The 18,977-nt window shown below is 38.1% G+C and overlaps 1 protein-coding gene across 1 annotated transcript; it reads right to left on the reverse strand.

The window, feature by feature from the left end:
• Positions 1-9,511: 9,511 nt before the first annotated feature.
• LOC140923763 (uncharacterized) lies at positions 9,512-14,527 on the reverse strand. Its single transcript, XM_073373834.1, has 5 exons — positions 14,412-14,527; positions 13,210-13,269; positions 12,653-12,719; positions 10,931-11,508; positions 9,512-9,643 (listed from the first exon to the last, which is right to left on the reverse strand). The coding sequence occupies exons 2-5, from the start codon at positions 13,261-13,263 to the stop codon at positions 9,521-9,523; spliced, it is 822 nt and encodes a 273-aa protein (XP_073229935.1). The 5' UTR covers positions 13,264-13,269; positions 14,412-14,527; the 3' UTR covers positions 9,512-9,520.
• Positions 14,528-18,977: the final 4,450 nt, after the last annotated feature.

An 18,977-nucleotide genomic window follows, 5' to 3' on the forward strand; every position in this document is an offset into this window, starting at 1 on the left:
GAATTGCTTGAATTCCTTCCTTGTATTTTGGGAATATCATGAAAGATGAACCCCTTTTCGCAAAAACGTTCCGTTACGTGAGAGGGTAAGCATGTATACTTCGATTTGGTGGCTTATCTGTTGTAGAAACTGCTAAAAACTGAGAAAATCCGAATGTTGGGTGGTAAAATGATCATGGAGTAATGAGGGTTTTGAAAGTAAGAAACGAAGGGGAAGACCAAGAGTCCCGAATAAAGCAGCTAAAATAGTTTTGAAGAAGGCTAGATACAAAATAGGAGAATCGACCAGGAAGCTCTTACATAAGCATACCAAGTCCAGCACGGTTTCGTGAAAAGCGAACGAATGTTTAAAATTGGAGGCCCCTGAGATGGCAAAACTAAAAAAAAGCCTCTACTTAATCTACCAAGTAACGCTCAGGTCGTCTCAAATTTCTGAGGAAATACAAAAGCCTTGCTGTAGAAGGGGACCGGGGTGATTATCTTTCGTAGATGAATGCCCAAATTTTTTTTTTTTTTTTCAGCTGCCGAAAGTGAACAAATATTGTTTGGGGTTCAGCTGGCTCCTGTGCACCAGGTGATAAAAAAGCTCAAAATGGATCATCTGTGGGTCTACACGCCGTGTCCCACACCATGCCGCAACGGCTACAGAATGTGATAAAAAAAACAAAAAGGGCATGCCAGTTACTGAAATTCTGAACATATCTTCTCGATAGAGAAATAAACATCTTTTAGAAATTTCATGTAAAAATAAGTTTTGATCAAAGATTATAGTGCATGAAATTAGAGGAACGAACTTTTGGGACACCCTGTATATATATATTTTTAACAAATTTGCTAAAAATTTGTTTAAAATATATAGATATTTTTGTATAGATATTATAGATATTTTTTTCAACCTCGGCTTAAAATATCTTAATTAGGATGGAACGAGGAAATCACCGATATGTTGTCCACAAGGAAGTCGAGGGTGTTGGCGATGAGAGGTAATGATAGAAAATTATTATATATATAAAAACATCTAGCTTCCTTTATGTCGTGACAAACTTGAAATCCTTCATAAAAAGGCTCTCCAGACCACCAAGTAAAGGTACCCTTCCAAAGACCCGTCTTTCTTGCATGTGCAAAAAAAACAAAATGAGCTTGGCTGTTTTGTGCACCACAAAACTGGTCCCGCGTTGGTCATTATATAACAACAACAAGAAAAAGCTGGAATGTAACCAGTCGGGCAATATGAGCCAAGTTGCATGACGTTCGCAAACTTTTCTTATGAATTTTTCAACTCCGACGAATCGTCTTGAATGTGGCTGATGCAACCAAAAGTGGATAATAAGAGGAATAATATTTGTTGCTAATGTTTGAGCAAAACAAAAAATATCACTAAGGAACTTAGTACAAGTCTGCTTGCAAAACAAAAAGCCAGACTTAAGTCAATAAAATACATGTGTATAAGCCCAGCTATTTCTTATATTCGTTTTTTAGCACCAAAATGAATCAATTTGCTTTACAAATGGCATTACAAGATTCAAGCAAGTTTGGGAGAGTAGGGGAGGAAGTGTGATTTTTGCGAATTTTATTCTCCGGTTTAGTTCGATTCTTTTCTTTTTTATTGGGATTGAAATCAGTATCAATCATTTATTTCAACTCATTACGTAGAGGAACTAAAAAAAACTCGTTCAAAATACGAACGTGTTTAAATAAAGTCTATAATAATTACAGTTATCATATAAAATGGCTGGTTGGCCTAAGGCAAATAAATTATCACTCAACGTCGCCAAATCAAATCCTATTCTTTTTCGACCCAGGCAAAAACCTATTACTGTTAGTGATACAATCACGCCGGGTAATATTGCTGTACAACCGGTTGAAGTGACACTTGGTGTTTCTTGGTGTTTTATTAGATGAGCATCTTTCTTGGAAATATCATATAAAAATCATATTGCTAAAAAAGTATCAGACTATAAGTAAGGCTCGTTTTTTCCTCTCTTCTAAATCTTTGTTATCCTTATAATATACATTGGTTTTCCCTTTTCTTATCTTCTGTAAGATTGAATGGTGCTCAAGAACGTATCGATCTAATTTAAATAGGCTTCTCTACATATACAGAAACGCATCGTAAGAATCATTTGTGGAGCAGAGTATCTTGCCCATACTGCACCTCTATCTCGGACTCTTCATATCCTTGATATTTTTAACATCAACGCGTTCTTTGTTGCTTGTTTTATGTACTCGTATCATAATAATCTCCTTTTTAATACTTTTAACACCATCTTTGTTACTCACCGCCAAGTACACACATATAATGCTCGAAATGCTAATAACTACCGACCATATTTCTGTAGAACAAACATTAAACAGTTCACAATCCTTCATCTAGGACCTAAACTATGGAACTCCCTTCCCTATTATCTTCAGCAGCTGACAAGGTACCGGCTCTAGATTCAAGACATCATTAAAAAAAAATTTCTTATCGAGAAAGCTATAAATTAAACTCGCCTGACCATGATATGGCAGCTTACACTAAATCAGAATTAAATATGAGGGGCGCTTATTTCTACAAGCTATATACTTCAACTTGTTAGCTTCCTCGCCACTTTATCTGTTACAAAACTTAAGTTACATAATTTTACATTTAATGTTAAACTATTATTGTAGCTCTTCCTTCCCTGTAGATATGTAATCTTTGTAAAAAAATTCTTTTTTTTTTCTTTAACATTATTTTATTCTATGTGGCAAATGTATAAATAAATAAATAAACAATATTCTATTTTAAAAACAACTCAACAAATATATAAACTGACTTAGCAATAAAAACATAAAATATCAAAAGCTAAAACCTACTAAAAAACTATATACTAAAAACATAAAACGAAAACTATTAAGAAACGTTCTTAAAAGCTAAAATCTTGCAATTTACTTTTGCAGTCATTTTCATCACTTGAAAGACGTACTCCTGAGGGAAAACTGTTCCATAACCTAGTTAAGTAATTCCATATTCGAGCCCTCGCCTTTTAGGCCATACGGTGTATGCCTATATTTAAAAAGGTTTCCAATATAAGTAAGTCCCATACCACAGAAGTATTAACGCCTGATGTAAGCGCCTACAATATAAGGATTTCCTGTTAGCCGTAGTGAGCAGCTCATCGTATGACACTGATCATGACTTGCTGTGCCCGATGAATGTTCTCAAAATAGAACTGTTGCCATCTTCGAGACGATTGCGTTGACCTTTACCCATGCCTACAAATAAAGGACTGTAGTATTCTAGGTAGGTGAGATAATATATTAAGTGCGCTAATATAAAGTTTTATCATTGCATCATGGGGAAGAAAACGCCTTTTTCTTCTCAGCGCGGGGGCCCTCGCGTAGGCTTTCTTTAGTTGATCTGATATCTGTTCTTTATAGGATAGGTCCTTGTCTGGAGTAACTCCAAGAATGTTAAAGATTTGAGAAATTCTATTCCAGCATTATTAAGAATTATAGAATAATCATAGTCACAGGGTCCGACGGATAATGCTTGAGTCTTACTACTGTTCACTGTTGAATGGTTAGACTCAAACCACGACGAAAGAGTTTGTAGATCTTTGTTGAAGAAAAATTCTAGGATGGTGGGAGATACATCTAAGACATTAGATACACAGAAATTGAAGTCATTAATGAAAATGGTGAACAAAAGCTGCCCCAAATAGTGAACCTTGAGGAACGCCAGTTTTGACTGTTTTGAAGTTAAAACATACGCCTTCTAATCTGACACATTGTTGACGACCCAGCAGGTAAGTGCACATTAGTTCCAAGGCATGTGGAGAAAAGCCATAGGCCTTCAATTTTTGGAGCAAAAGGCGGTGGTTTATGGCGTCCAACGCTTTGCTCAAGTCTACAGCCACCGCCGCTACAGCTTCGCTGTTATCAATACTGTTCCTCCAGTCTTCAGTAATTTTTAGCAATGCAGTGCAGCAAGAATGGGTTTTCATAAATCCAGATAAGTTTGAGAACAAAACGTTATGAAATGCATTCCAAGTTTGGTCTTAAATAACCTTTCTCAAACACCTCCGATAGTAAAGTTAATTCTGAGACAGGGCGGTAGTTTGCTTTGTCTGACAGGATTGAGGCGCGCTTGCTTCCATTCAGACGGCAATGAGCGATTCAGTATACAGATGTTGATCAAATTAGTCACCTCTTCGGCAAGAACTTGGGATCCCAAACGCAAGATTCGTGGCGAAATGCAATAAATGCCGTCTACCCCAACTGCCCTTCTCGGATTAAGGTGGTCCAAAATGTTACGGATTAGAAGTACAGTAGGTGTTGTTGAGTTTTGAAATCATGAGTGGCTTAACTTCAAATCGCTTCAAATTTGACTGTTATTTGTGAAAAATTGGCTCAAAACTATACATTTATTTACGATCCCTATTTGTTCATACCTTGGAGATTGAATATTTGCCTCTCTCGTGTAATTCAACGTCCATTCTTTCTTTGCATACGCTAGTGTACCTAGATTCCAGAGTAATTTTCAAAAATTAAAAAAAAAAACATCTAGTGATACTGCCGTTTTAAGCTAAGGTTATATGATGACAGCTGGAGGTATAGGCATGTACATGCATGAAATCGTAAAAATTCATTTGTTAAAAATAAAGTTATATAAATGACAATATAAGCGTTTTCATCCAAAAACAAAAACAAATTGAAAAAGCCAAGTAGGAAATGATTACCGAAGTAATTACATTTTTAGCGATATTTTAGTAATCCGGAATAAACTTTGGTCTTGACGCTACCAAATTTGTATTACTAGGTGCCTTTACTCTTAAAGAGACGATTTGCCCAAGAATTTGTGGAAACGCGCGGCCGAAGAATACGAAAAGTCACCTTCCGGTTAACTTCCGTCGCTCAAAAACGTCGTCGCTTACAACTCGCTAATACTGAAACACACGGGCTCGAGCGACTCTTCAGAGAATACACCGTATATACGTAGGTCCTGACACGTCTACTTTTTTTGGCAGAGAATTTATTTTGGTGGTAGTAGAGAGTGCAGCTTATGCGCAGAATCAGATACGACTAATTCAAATACTTTGTTGCACTGTTTAATGCGTCTGTCCTTAAGAGAACTCATGATGTACAATGGGAGGTTGTCAACGTATGGAAGGCCGGGGGATAATTATTAAGAACGTGCGCTTCTGAATGCGCTCTAAGTCGTCGCTTAAATGCGCATGCAATGCATGCTGGTATAAGGGTGTGCAGTAATCTAATACCGGCCTAATGAAGGTATGATCGAAACTGATAATATCACGGGTCGGGACCTTGGCACCCTTAAGCAAAACAAGGAAAAACATTCGCTTATTGGCCTTCTTGATTACATCAGAAATGTGACAATTCCGTTGAAGGGTGCTCTAGATATAGTTACCTCTAATACTTTGAATAAGGTGTATTTGTTAAAGGATCATCATTCATTCGAGACGCTGTGACAAACACTCGACACAGTGTTTAACGGCGATATCGAAAACCTTGGGGTATGTTTATTTCAATGAACTCGATCGGATACGCTTCTTCTTGTAACAAAAAAAAAAAAAAAAAAGTTACGAGAGAACTAACACATGTTAACACACTCCAGCTTGTGTTTGTTATATTGTACTTCAAAATGACTAGTTACCGATGAACGACCCCACACTGATTTTAGCCTTAAGTCTAGTGGTCTTAAAATAAAGATTACTTACACAATACATAGAGGGAGGCGTCAAGAGGACACTTGATCGTGTGAATTGGATACAACTCGGTTCATAGCGGGATATAGAATGGCCACTTCAGTATATGTCTATATGGAATACTTCAAGCTCTTCAAAATGCCAACAATTTTAAACAATTATTGCCCCGACATTACACAAGAAGAGATATAACGATTTTGAAAGAGAGAGAGTGGGTAATAAACTCCATAATTAAAGTTAAAAATGTCACCAAAAGGTTCACATTTGTTCCTTATCCTTGTATTTTTTTTAACAATCTGCAGACAATAACTTTTTTTAGCAAAACTACGTGATAAAGAAGTATAGAACTTTGGGAGAATATTGAACCTACGTGATACAGAAATATAGAACCTTGGGAAAAGATTGAACTGCAGGTGTTTAATTATAGGCTTGTGAAAAAATGTCTGTTGAACAATCTCGTTGCGCCAGTAGGCGCATAAGGACGTCTGTTGGACAATTGTAGTCCATTAACATTAGTTCTGCAATTCTAACATCCCTTCTAAGCTCAATATGACACTAAAGCTTAGCGTCGCGATTTACTTACTGACTTGTACTCTGTTTACGTACAGATCAAAAATAAGATGTAGGCAGCCCTCGTGGTATCTGCCTCAGCTTCAGCCATTGCAGTTATAAAGTAAGGAGCTTCATCAGTGTTCAAATGCGTTAATTGTCTATATTATTACAATATTCAAATCTTGGAGAAGGTTATTGCAAAAAAAAGGAGAAAAAAATGAATGGAACTTTTTTATGGTTCCGACATTGCATAACCGCCGATGACAATAAAGTAGGTTGTAGTGAAATCTCACGAAAAGGTTCTCGGCCGGATTCTTATCAATTCTTTTTTGAAAAGGCTTCAAACCGACAGGTAATATAAATTTTCTAATTCGTATTAAGCTACAATCAAAGGTCGCCCAACAAACTAAAACATATGCGTGGTTACGTAATAGCGCTACTTTAAACTGCAGCTTATAACCCCTGGGCTAATACGTCTTCACAAGGGGTTTTAAGTGGACTTATAAACGGAGCGGCTTAAATCCGAGGGGGGCTTATTTCAGGAAAAGAAAAAGTGCTTCGAAACAAGCGAGAGTAGTGCTGATCAAAGAACTTTTTGGGTTAACTGGTTTTTAATCAAGCTTCAAAACTTGATATCAAATCGAATCATTTCAATAGAATTTTGAGGGGGATTATATCCGGGTGGTGTGCTTATAATCGGAGGTCACGATTTTTTACAGTAGATGGCGGGTTTATAATTGGGAGGTAGAGCTTATAAGTGGGGGCTTATAAGCGGGCGGCAGTTTACGGTTTGCATTTTCTATTTTGCTCTGTACTGTTGGTACAGCTATATATAGACTATGATTACAAGTGTCTTGTGTGTACTCTATGTTGATAGTTATAGCATACAAATTAGTTCACGGCTTTGTTGATTTTAAGTCCCCGCCTAATCTGCGAATACCCTGATAATGAAGTAATGTCTCGATCTGTGGCGTCAATTAATCTGAACCGGTGGTAACTATGTAGCTTAGTCATGCAGAGAGCTCTAAGACCCGCTAAAAACACAGAGAATCCCAAAACGGTAAACTGCTCCTTGCGGCAAGGCGATGAAGAAGTAAACAAAAGAATAAAACAAGAGATGTACATTTTTTTAACAAATTTGCTAAACATTTGCTGAAAATATATATATCGCCTTGACGTAAGGATCAGTTTGCCGTTTTATGATTTTCCGCAAGTTATTACTGTACTGATCCAGGCCTACAACTGGGAGATACGGCACCACTCAATAGTTTCTCACTATGGACTTGCTGATATTTTATATTTTAGTAAAAACGCAGAGGCCCGGGATGCATATGGATGCATTGAAAAGTGTTTGAGTTAGAAATGATTATGATAGACCACTTTTGATACATTGATAATAAAGTTCATAATTGGTTCTGAGTCTTATGGGAACAAAACAAAAGAAATGTATTATTCATTGGGGCTGAGCCCCATGTAAAATGATACTTACTTCGTCGGCGCATGCGCACTAAGCAATTTTGGGATTTTTTATTCTCGCTTTAGGACGATGCTCTCTCAAAAATAAACTCAAGCAATGTCATTTTAATCGTCAATATCACGGAAACTATAGCATTTAGGCCTGTTTAGCGTGCTTGTATGTCTTATTTTTTTAAATGTATAGGTCATATGCAGTAACAGTCTAGAGAACTGTTTCATTCAAACTTAGTTTTATTCCTGTGCATAAGTACGCATGATTTAAAAAATACGAAGGGGCAAATTCCCCGGAGACTTTTATTGGAAAAACAAAACATACAAGCTAAAGAGGTCCATTATAAAGTAAGACGAGGTTAAGTTAAGTATTCGTGTCGGGATGGGTACAAGTTACGAAACTCACTTAGACGTCAATGCAACAAATAAGTATGCAACCTCTATGTAGGTTTGTTTTCAAACCACCGTCAAAGCCAGATCTGTAGTACAAACCCCTGGCCCAGAACGGAGTTGAGCCAAGATATCTAGTTGGCATAAATCTGACGATGTCTAGAAAACCGACTTCATTAACTTTCCCACCAACAGTTTATTGACTGAACAAACAAAATACATCAGTGCCAAATAAAATTAGAATCAATCGCGTTTAAAAGCGATATCGTCGCCTGTGTATTAAGCAATTGAGGAACACCCAACGACCGTTGTCTGTAATCAGCCAAGAATGACTACTCCATATATTTGAGATTTTGGAAAACTAGGTTTTCGCATATACTTCCTATAGATTCGGCCATTATTCGTATGAAATGATGACCTCCTGCAATTTCGGTTTCAAGAACAGTGTGACGTAAATTGGTATCAGAAAGATTTCACTGTCTCACCATTTTAAGGTTTAGTCGTAAGGAAAACTTCTTCAAGAATCCAAGATTGAAACATTCAGGGTAAGCCTAGTAAATTAGACAAGGCGGCGTAAAAGCTTACCATCTGATGACCGCAAAGATAAATAAAAAGTTTTAGCGTTTAGGCACCCTTTATATGGAGAAAAGGTGTCCCAGGTGCAAGGGTCACTTGCCTACCCGACTGGCGAGCTACCCTGACGGACGAGCCAACTAACTTTTCATACATCTCACTACAAAACGTAGCGAAACACTTTACATGTTTCGGCTAGAAGGGACGGACCCACCTACCTTGGCCAACATTATGTGACTGATGGTAGTAGGATCAACCTCTAAGCCGGGCTAACATTTCTCTATGTATACTAAATACTTTGGCTTGCCTTCCCGGGTCAACTCGGTCTTAACGAGACAATCAGAGCATGTGGGAGCGTTGTTAGTTCGGACAAAGGGATCAACTTCCTATTTCGCATATAAGTGGCCCTAGGTTGCCAGGGAAATGAGGTTCTCTAGATATAAACGGGACCATAGAATGCATTTTCCGAACATTAAAAACGCTCTAACAGGCTATTCATAGAATCAATTTGGTAAAGCGGTCGTTTGCTGCTCCTGGCAATTTGTGGTTTCCTTTTAGTACAATCTCAAAAAAAAAATTGTCTTATGGTTGCTTTTAGATACAGTCAAACCCCACTTTACGGACACCTCATTATTACGGACAGTTTTCTTTGTCCCTGGGGAAAGAAAGCCCCTAGCTTTAATTTCCCTAAATTCAACCCGCTTAATACGAATATCCCGTTAGTATAGCTGGTCTATCTGTGTCCCCTCAGTGTCCGTATTAACGGGGTTTGACTGAGCAAATGTTACAGTGCCTGTTTATGTTTACCATTATAATTACTGCTGGCATTTCTTCATCTGTGAGTTGATACTAATCGTTATTTGTGACGGAGTAAACAGTGCGGTCATTCAGTGGTTGGACTGGTCTGTAGTTGTCGCACATCAGAGGAGGATTTCTACCATGTTCACCCTTCAGTTTCCTGAACTTGTTAAGCTGAAACACACAAAAAAATATGTCAAGTAAGGAAACTTAAGACCCATCATCTGGTTTAAGGTATTTCGATAGAGTTTTTGAGAGACCATACCAATGTTTTTCAATCACATTTTAAACCGCATTACATAATCTTCATGATGTATATAACAATGTCTGAAACTTTCACTAAGATTGATTCACTGCAACACCTTGAAATTTTAAGAGAATCCTAGCCTACGAACCGGCACATGGGTCCTCTACCAGGGAGTGCGGGTATTAAATGCGATAGCCCAATCCTATCGAGTACTCTCCCTTTTAAATGCCGTCTAAGTCAGACTTAATCAACTACCATCCAGCTGGGGTAAAACTCAGCCCTTCCTGTTTACGCCATTGAGGTTACAGTGGACTATTCAAAGTCCCCTATTTTTTCGTAAGATCGTCAGATTTATAGCATGGTCAGCAAGTACCGCAACTACAAGCCATCTTGATTTCACTGCTGGCGTCGGGGTTTATATAGATTTGATACTCATTCCCAGGCTAGACGCCAAATATCAGAAACCAAGATGAATGCCTATGAGCAAAGTGCTCGATCTCAACGATCTCACCGAAAAATAGGGGACCTTGAACAGACTGGGTCATTGTCTGGGAATTGCCTCTGTGGCAGCCTGCTTAGGAGACCTAATTTAACCTCGGTTAGTAACGTCTACAAAGCAGCGCCGATTTCCTTGTTCTGGGCCCCCAACGGACTCAACGAATTACTGGAAATACGTTTCGAATTTCCTTTTAGGCTGATCGGAAAACTGACAATGGCTTTTTCAAGAGGCCAATCATGGCACGTACTCAAATCCTGGTACAAAGGTGGGGGCCCAGAACAAGGATTTCCGCGCTGTTTCGCAGACAGACTTACCCAGAGTTTAGTTTCGTCTGTGGCGCACGGTACCCCTGTGGTCCCCCTCAAATTTTCGAGCTACCTCATTGAACTCTGCCCTTAACGATGTCCTCACTTAAGACTCTGGAAATGACCACATCCGATCGCGAATGGCTCTCTCGTCCCGACCTCCTCCTGATACCGGTAAAACGCGCTACGACGACACAATTGCAACCCCATCCCGTTTCCGACGTAAGTCCGGCAGATCTCTTTTCATTCAATAAAACGAAGACCGGTCATGCTATTCTGACATCGACGGTCTCGAACCAGATCGAGTCCCGTATCTTAGTTTACCTGTAGAGTGTCCACTCTTAATTGTAAACTAAAAGCTCTCTTTAGACCATGTCAGTTATTTAAGTTAGTGCATGAGCATTACATACCTGCCTGGTAGAGGCCAGGAGATAATCTTTCACAACTATCCAGTGTACTGTTTCAAGGCAAGGAGGCGTAGTGAGGGAACCCTCGTAACTGTAGTAACATTCTAAAGTCAAACTTTTGGAGTCCTTTTTGTTATTATTATTACCATTGCCATTACCACCATTACCATTGCCTCCATTGCCATTACCATTACCGTTACCACCATTTCCATTGCCATTACCGTTACCATTGCCATTACCATTACCATTACCATTGCCATTACCATTGCCATTGCCATTACCATTACCATTACCATTACCATTACCATTGCCATTACCATTGCCATTACCGTTACCACCATTGCCATTACCATTGCCATTACCATTACCATTACCATTACCATTGCCATTACCATTGCCATTGCCATTACCATTACCATTACCATTACCATTACCATTGCCATTACCATTACCATTACCATTACCATTACCATTACCATTACCACCATTGCCATTACCATTGCCGTTACCGTTTGGACAATGTTGGGGAATCAGATCCATAAGATAAATTCCATCCTTCTTGTCCACAGTATGAGTATTATCTGTAAAATAAGGTGACGTTGAATTGTTTCCTTAAGCGTTCAAACAGCTGAGCCGAGCATCTTTCATCTAGTGAAAGATCTGACCCAGGAGCGCTCTTGCGGATACATGTCCGACATCAACGGGAGTGATTTTGGTTTCGCGCAAGGAATCATGGGAAAGGCGGAGAGGAAAATGCCCACCCTCCCCAGGGGCCTTTTGAGCCAACACTTTACGTTCCCATGGTAAACACTTGAGTCGCATGGGAACGAGGCAGAGATCTGACGTGTTCTCAAGTTTTGCTTAAAAGTTCTTTTGGCAAATTTGAGCTCTTCAAAGTAACCCAAAAAGTAGCTCAATAATTTTCATTTGTTATTTCACTTTCTGTACTTAAAAATTATTTTTATTGCCATTTTTTGGCCATTCTTTAACGTGGTAAAATAACAATAATGAAAATTGTGCTTAAAATTAAAATTATATCGTGTAAGTAACGGAGGCAACGACATTCTCCGTTACTGAGCTGTGACATCAGCATTAAACCCTTTAAATCCCAAGTTTAACCAACATCATCTTTCTACTAGTAACAAAACAAACAACAGGAAAGGTCATGAGAATCACTGAACGAAAAATTAGATTTACACATCCATGTATTTGCTCGCGACAAATAAAAATAAAGCGCAAAAAAGTGCAAACTAGGAGTAAGTCAAAGGCAAAGATCTGGTAAATACCGCATTTGCACCCCAGTTTACATAGCTTGTAAATTCAAGGGCAAATGCCGTATTTACCATCTTTGCCCTTGATTTAACTGTAGTTTGCACTTTTTTGCACCCTATTTGCACTGAGTAAATTTGGTGTAAATCGAATTCTTGGGGTTCAGTGAATAAAAAAAATGATTGCCAAACAGAGAGTGCGTTGATCTTTTATCAAATCTCTCAAGCTATTCTTTAAAGAAATGCATGGAGATCGGTCTGGAGGATTTTTACGTGGATATTGAAGCTTAAAGGATAAAATGATTGCTGATAATCTTTGCAAGTGTAGGAAGAACGGGGGGGCAGGGGCGTTGCTGATTGCCAATAAACGGAGAATAAATGCGAGAAGGGGACACATGAGGATTTGCTCACATGTTCTTCGTGTTTGAACTTTTAATAAGTATTCTAATATACCTACCAACGTCGAGGATGTATTTCATCAGGTTTGCTAACTTTCCAAAAATTTTGTTTCCTTTGGAGGGTGCCTGTAAATAATTCAATAGATCGAACTTCCTGTGATTTGCAACATTTTGTCTATCGCCCTTCTACTTCTACACTTTTCCTAGATGCATCCAAGGAAGCTAAAATATTATTGGTAATTGCCAATTATTGTCTTTTTAAACAATTAAATATCCTTTTTCCTGAGATCAATTTTTAGCGGCAGGTATATTTGGTGAAAAAACCTGCAGCTGAAAAAAAGTCTCCGTAGCTGTCACAGTTCCTTTTTTTTTTTTTAATTTCAAAGGACACAATAAAGGTATTTTTGTATAAATTAAAAAACCGCAATTTTAATTTTTAACCATGAAGTAAGGGCTTCATTTTTTCTGGAGGGTCATATAAACTACATTTTCTTCGAAAAAACTTTGGCTTCTTGAAAAATGTTTTCTTTTGACGCTGAATTATTCGACTAAATAAAGGCGAAACTGCATTAGATTTGTTCACACTTATTTGTTATTCCAGAGAAGTGGGTTGTACCTTAATCCAAAGGGCTACGACTGCAAGCTCTTCTCCAGGACCATCAAATACCATATGAAGCTGGGGAAAAGAGCAAAAGCTCACCGTTATCGTAGTTTACGATGATTTTACTCCAGTAAGGGCACGCGTATATCACGTGTGTATAGAGACTACGAGGAATTCCATTCAAACTATATTGAACTGACCTCTGGAAGGTCGTGCTCCACTCATACTTTCGCTTCCCAGCATGTCACCCATTGCGAAGATGATATCTTGCCAACGAAAACTACCGTAGCTCATCTGGCCAATCACATTGCAGATGTAGCCATGCTAACTGGCCAATCAGAAGTGGAAGCAAAAGCACGTGTTCGGCGCCAGGCAAGGTAAAACCTTTCTGTCTAAATCACAAGACAACTGGTTTTTGCATCGCGTCTAGATACCTTTGTGCCGCCCGACAGGATATGGTTTTTGGGATTCTCGAATCTTAAAAAGGGTATCATTTTTGGCCTTCTTTGGCATTGTGTTCCTCGAGTGAACCTTAGGTAGTGTACCTAAATTGTGTCTGTTAAAATTCAAGTGCGTAACTGCCCAGCACGAGAAATATAATAAATCATCTCCGTTATAAACTGAACGATCCCTTAGAGTATTATGAAAGCGATTTAATATATATAGGTTCGTGTGTTGTTTTCAAATTCTTTGGTTTTTGTTTTTCCCTTGCATTCATTACCCATTCATTACCATTTTTGGGTTTGAGCTCAACAATAACGTGTAAACGTTTGTTTGTCGTATCCTTAAGTAGGGTAAGGGTTTAAGAGCCTGGGCGGTACACCTATCCAAAATTTATGGGAGTGGTAGCCGGAAGAAATTATGATAAAAATACGCTTTTAATCACCATTTTTTAACAATTAGCTTGTGTGTAACATTTGTTTTAAGGAGATGGAACGCCCAATTGAGAGACTGAATCCTAAGGAATTGCCTGTCTTCGAAATATTCTTCGTCATCTTCGTTATTGATTTTCAGTATAATTGCAGTAGAAAAGTGGAGCTAATGACTTCGCTCAGCTCCTAATGTTGGAAAGGTAGGCTATCATGTCCTGGGCGATTGTTTTGACCAGCGAATTTGTGCCCCTCACAGATCGTCCAGGGCATAGCTACAAGAAAACTGAAATTTTACCGCCACTAGAGGTATACAAAAAAAAGCATCAAGTGGTTTTTGTTACTTACCTGACCAGAAAATTTTTTTCCATCAAGGGTGTGCTCAGATCCGCGATCATTTGCACAGCCAAAATGAACATGGAACTGGAGCAATTCGAAAGTTTTATCTCCCAGGGGACCCCCAGTTAGTGAAGCTCCATTGGAATCAGCAATTGTAAGTTTTGGTGAATGTCCAGTATTTTCAAGCTTTCCAGTCACCAGCCCCCTTGCGTTGTCGAAAGTGATTTTTAGAGGACTGTAACTCTCCTTCACGGTCTCACTTTTAACGATGTTAATTGGGGATTGGTGTGAATGACCACAGTCGTCAAATTTATCTTTCCAGTCTGCTGGGCCTGGCACTGTAATTAATTAGGAAACAAATTAGGAAACAGGCTTTTAAACGAATTATGCCATCGCAATTGAGTCCTTTCTGTTCGATTCTCACTATGAAACATAAATTTAGCAAAGACATCATGTCTATAAGCCAAATTCATCGCTTTATGATGACGATCAGAAATGTCTCCTGGCGCGAGCATTAACACTGAAACTCACAAACAAAAATAGTCAGCTTTAAACAATGTTGGGCAAAACAGTTTTCAAATATCGGCCCAATTGCAATCCGTTTTAATCGTCTTCAATTTTACCCGCCCATCGTGTTCCTTTGGTTATTCGTGTTGGCCGGGGTGGGAGTTGCGATCAATTATGACAAGATTGGATAAGTTCATGATTCTTGTTCCTTTTCTCACAACAAGGTTTTCGATGGATTTTTAGTGAAGTACTCTCGCTGATCATTATAGCAGCTGGCAACTCAATTAAGAAATAAGACCTGGAAGAAAATAAAATGAGCCCTTTCTTTTGGTGAAAGCGCATGTAAGCAAGTCACGGTCTCGTTTCTTCTCGCTAGTTGAGAATCGATGGCGCAAGGCTTTCAATTTCAACCAAAGGCAAATAAAAATAACGAATTCCCATAACCATCATTGATTTCATATAATTTCTTTCTAGAACTTGCAATAAGTTCAGACTTAAAGAAATTTGTGATGGTTTCTCAAAATCTTATTTAATTAAGGGCCATAAACAAAATACGTTTTGCGTAAAAGACGAGTAGTTGATATCTTGCTTTCTTATTTTATTAATAGTTCATGTATAATATTACTAATTGTCTCTTATATGAGAAGGACTTTGGGTTTCTCTCTAGTACCGTGAAGGACATTAACTGAAGTGATTAATTATCATTGTTGCTTTATACCAACCATCATTTTTCGTGTCTCCATAGCCCCATTCTTCGTGCGTAGCTGAAAAAAGGTACAAAAATAACATTAAAACGTGAAAGTAGGAGAATTGAATTAGTAATCACCAATTAGGATGGTACTTTAAATCGCCCACTACTGATGCTTCGATATCCGCCTTGCATCTTATATTAATAAGTATTTCAAACTAATTAGTTATATGTTGATTAACTATAGTAGTATTGATATTTAGTATTATTTTCTTTTTAGGGCAACTTGAAAAATATTGCCAGTCTGCCGGACACTTTCTTAATACTCCTAGAAACAATATAATTAATTGCAGCAAATGTCAGGTACAAATAACTTAATTGTTGCAAGTTGTTTTTGTTTTTGTTATTGTTGTTGTCTTGTATCTTCTAAATTAATCAGTTTATTCGATACTCACTCGCGCTCAAGACGACACCAAAGGTAGTGAACAACAGGAAAAACTTCATCTGTCGTAACTGATACATTCAATTATAAACTGTTCTGAAATTTGATTATAAAAAAAAAAAAACAGAAAACAGCATAACTAACTGAGGTAACAATACAATGTTGGCATAACAGAGGTTAAGTAGTATCTTAGTATATAAGCGAAATTGAAACAGGTCAAAGTCGATACAATTTTTTAATACAGTGGAACACCGTTAATGAAAATACTGTTTGACCATAAAATCCTGGTGAACCAGAAAAAGATCGTTAGAAAAAAAGATCGTTATAACATTTTGGACGGTTAAGGCGCTGTGTACGACTATTTTTAAGGTCTATTTTCATGTTGAATGCGTTTGGAAAACGTTGTTGGCAACGATGTTCTGTCAGATCTATTGAGTTGAAACTTTTGAAAACATTCAAACGGTTCAAACTTCGGCCCAAAATCGTTGTCTAATTTCGACCAACCTATTGGATTCTTTTGGAAGGGGCTTTGATTTTGATAACAAAATGTTCCTTTTGGTCCGTATTTGATGACCTCTGGGTGCTGAATCTGTAGCCTTCGTTGCTAAGACAGGTGCTAAGGACCCTTTCAAAAAACTCAACAGATTTTGTTGTATTGGTTAAATGGTTTGACGATCATAAAGGTGAACCGCAAAATTCTTGAACGAGACAATTTGTCGTTGCTCTTACAAATGTAAAAATGAAAAGATGCAAGTCTCACTAACGCAAGCCTGGCCTGATTACTGTATGTACGTCGATCTCTTAGTATACTGCTTTGATTTTATGATTTTAGACCGCGTTTGTCTCGAATAAACTGTGAAAATGTTCAGGTTGATTGTTTAACTGAATATCCAACGTTTTTCAATTTAAGAGTCATCTAATTCTAGTTTGGGCCTGATAATGAAGGAAAACCGGGAAAATTCTAAGGGAGAAGATGTTTGGCAGCAAAAACGATTGTCCTTGATCTTTCATTCCGAGGTTGTAAAAAGTCATTAACTTGCTGAAAATTCCAAACAAGTTGTCTGTTGTCTTGAATGCAATAGTTTTTTCAGCTGATCTGAAGACAAGAAATCTTGAACTGATAGATCTATGTGCTAGAAGAGGTATAATCAACATAGGCGATGTTTGATTTTTGATCTTCGTTTCCAGTGCAGGAAATGAGAGAAATTGACCCTTGAGTCCGAGTAGTAATGTTCAAAGTGTAAAATTCATGAAAACGTTCTAATTTTACTTTGATTTTTTTTCAGTCCTCGAGGATTCATAAAAGTGGCCATGAAAATGTTTCACAAAAGGTGCGGTTTTAGTTGAATGGTAATGTCACAGGATTTTTTACGCTGACTCAGTGCAAAAGTTGGAATAATGGCGTGCGTTTTTATCATAACTCGAACTCATAAGTCTGAAGGTGACAATTACAATGCGCTAGCTTAAGCATTAAAGAAAGTAAGCACATACCGAAAGCTGCTATGTGAACGTAAACTTCGCAGACGTGTCGCATCCAGTGGCTTGAGCCTCCTTCCTGCGTCTAAGATACTTACTTAAAGACTGAACAGGCTATCGGACAAGCATTGAAATAAATAGGTCTCCTCTGATTGACAAATAAGTAAACACTTAACAACAGAATCCTGACAATGTATATCAACTTTCAACCTTGGCTTAAAATATCCTAATTAGGATGGAGAGAGGCAATCACCGAAATATAGTCCACAAGGAGCAGGAGGGTGTTGACGATGAAGGGGTATAGGGGTGTAGGAAGAGCCCCCTGAAAATGATTACATACTTGTATATGTTAGTAAACTATATACAAAAGGAAACATTCGGCCTCCCTCATGTCTTAACAAACTTGAATAGAAGTCCTTCATAAAAGGCTCTCCTCGCCACCAAGTCAACCTACTCTCGTTCCTTCGAAAAACCTGTCTTTGTTGCATGTGCAAAAAAAACAAAATGAGCTTGGCTGTTTTCTGCACCACAAAAGTGGTAGCTGCTTACTATAAGTCCTGATATCTCTTTAAAGTTTTTTAGCACCATTAAAGGGAATCAAATCAAATACCATTAATAGTATTACAAAATTCAAGCAAGTTTGGGCGACATGGAGTGAGAGTCCTAGAGAGTAGGGGCGAGGGGGGGGGGGGGGGGGGGTTGCAGTTTTTATATTCTTTGGTTCTGTTTCTCAGCTGGAGACCGAGGAGTTCTCTAGATAGCCAAAAAAGTATTTCTATGCATTTAACCGCTGATGCGGTTTACACTTGATTGACATGTTATCAGAAGTGTTCCCTTGAGTTTCAACAAAATCATGCGTGGCTTCAATGGTTTGAAACTTGCCTGCATTTTGATAAGAAGTGGCTCGAAAATACTTTTATTTACGATTTCTATTAATTTTGTTCACACCTATAGGAGATGATTTATCTCGTATAGTTCAATGTCCATTCTTTTTTACATCAGCTAGTGCACCAAAATTTCAGCGTCATTTGCAAGAAAAGTTGAAAAAACTGTTGTGATACTGCGGGCCCTTTCAAGCTTTGTTTATATTATGAGGGTTGGAGATATAAGCACGTACATGCATGAAATCGATCGCAAAAAAAAATCATTTGTTAAAAATATATGTCAGTAGATGAATGACAGTATTAGCCTTTTCACCCCTCAAAAAAACAAAACAAAATTAAAAGCCAAGTATAGGAAATGATTAGCGAAGCAATTACATTCTCAACGATATTTTGGTAATCCGGAATTAACTTTGGTATCACTATATGATACTTCAGTTTATCTCTTTATATTATTTCTAGGTGAAAGGCAAGGGTAAATCGAAGTGTTCCCCCCCTCTCCCCCCTTTTCGACAGCAAATCAGTGTCTGGAGTCTGTCTTGTTCTCGGAGTCACCTTGGCTTCTGGAGACAAGGGCCAAC

This window comes from Porites lutea, chromosome 13, assembly GCF_958299795.1.
Source record: "Porites lutea chromosome 13, jaPorLute2.1, whole genome shotgun sequence".
In the NCBI taxonomy this organism is placed as follows: Eukaryota; Metazoa; Cnidaria; class Anthozoa; order Scleractinia; family Poritidae; genus Porites; species Porites lutea.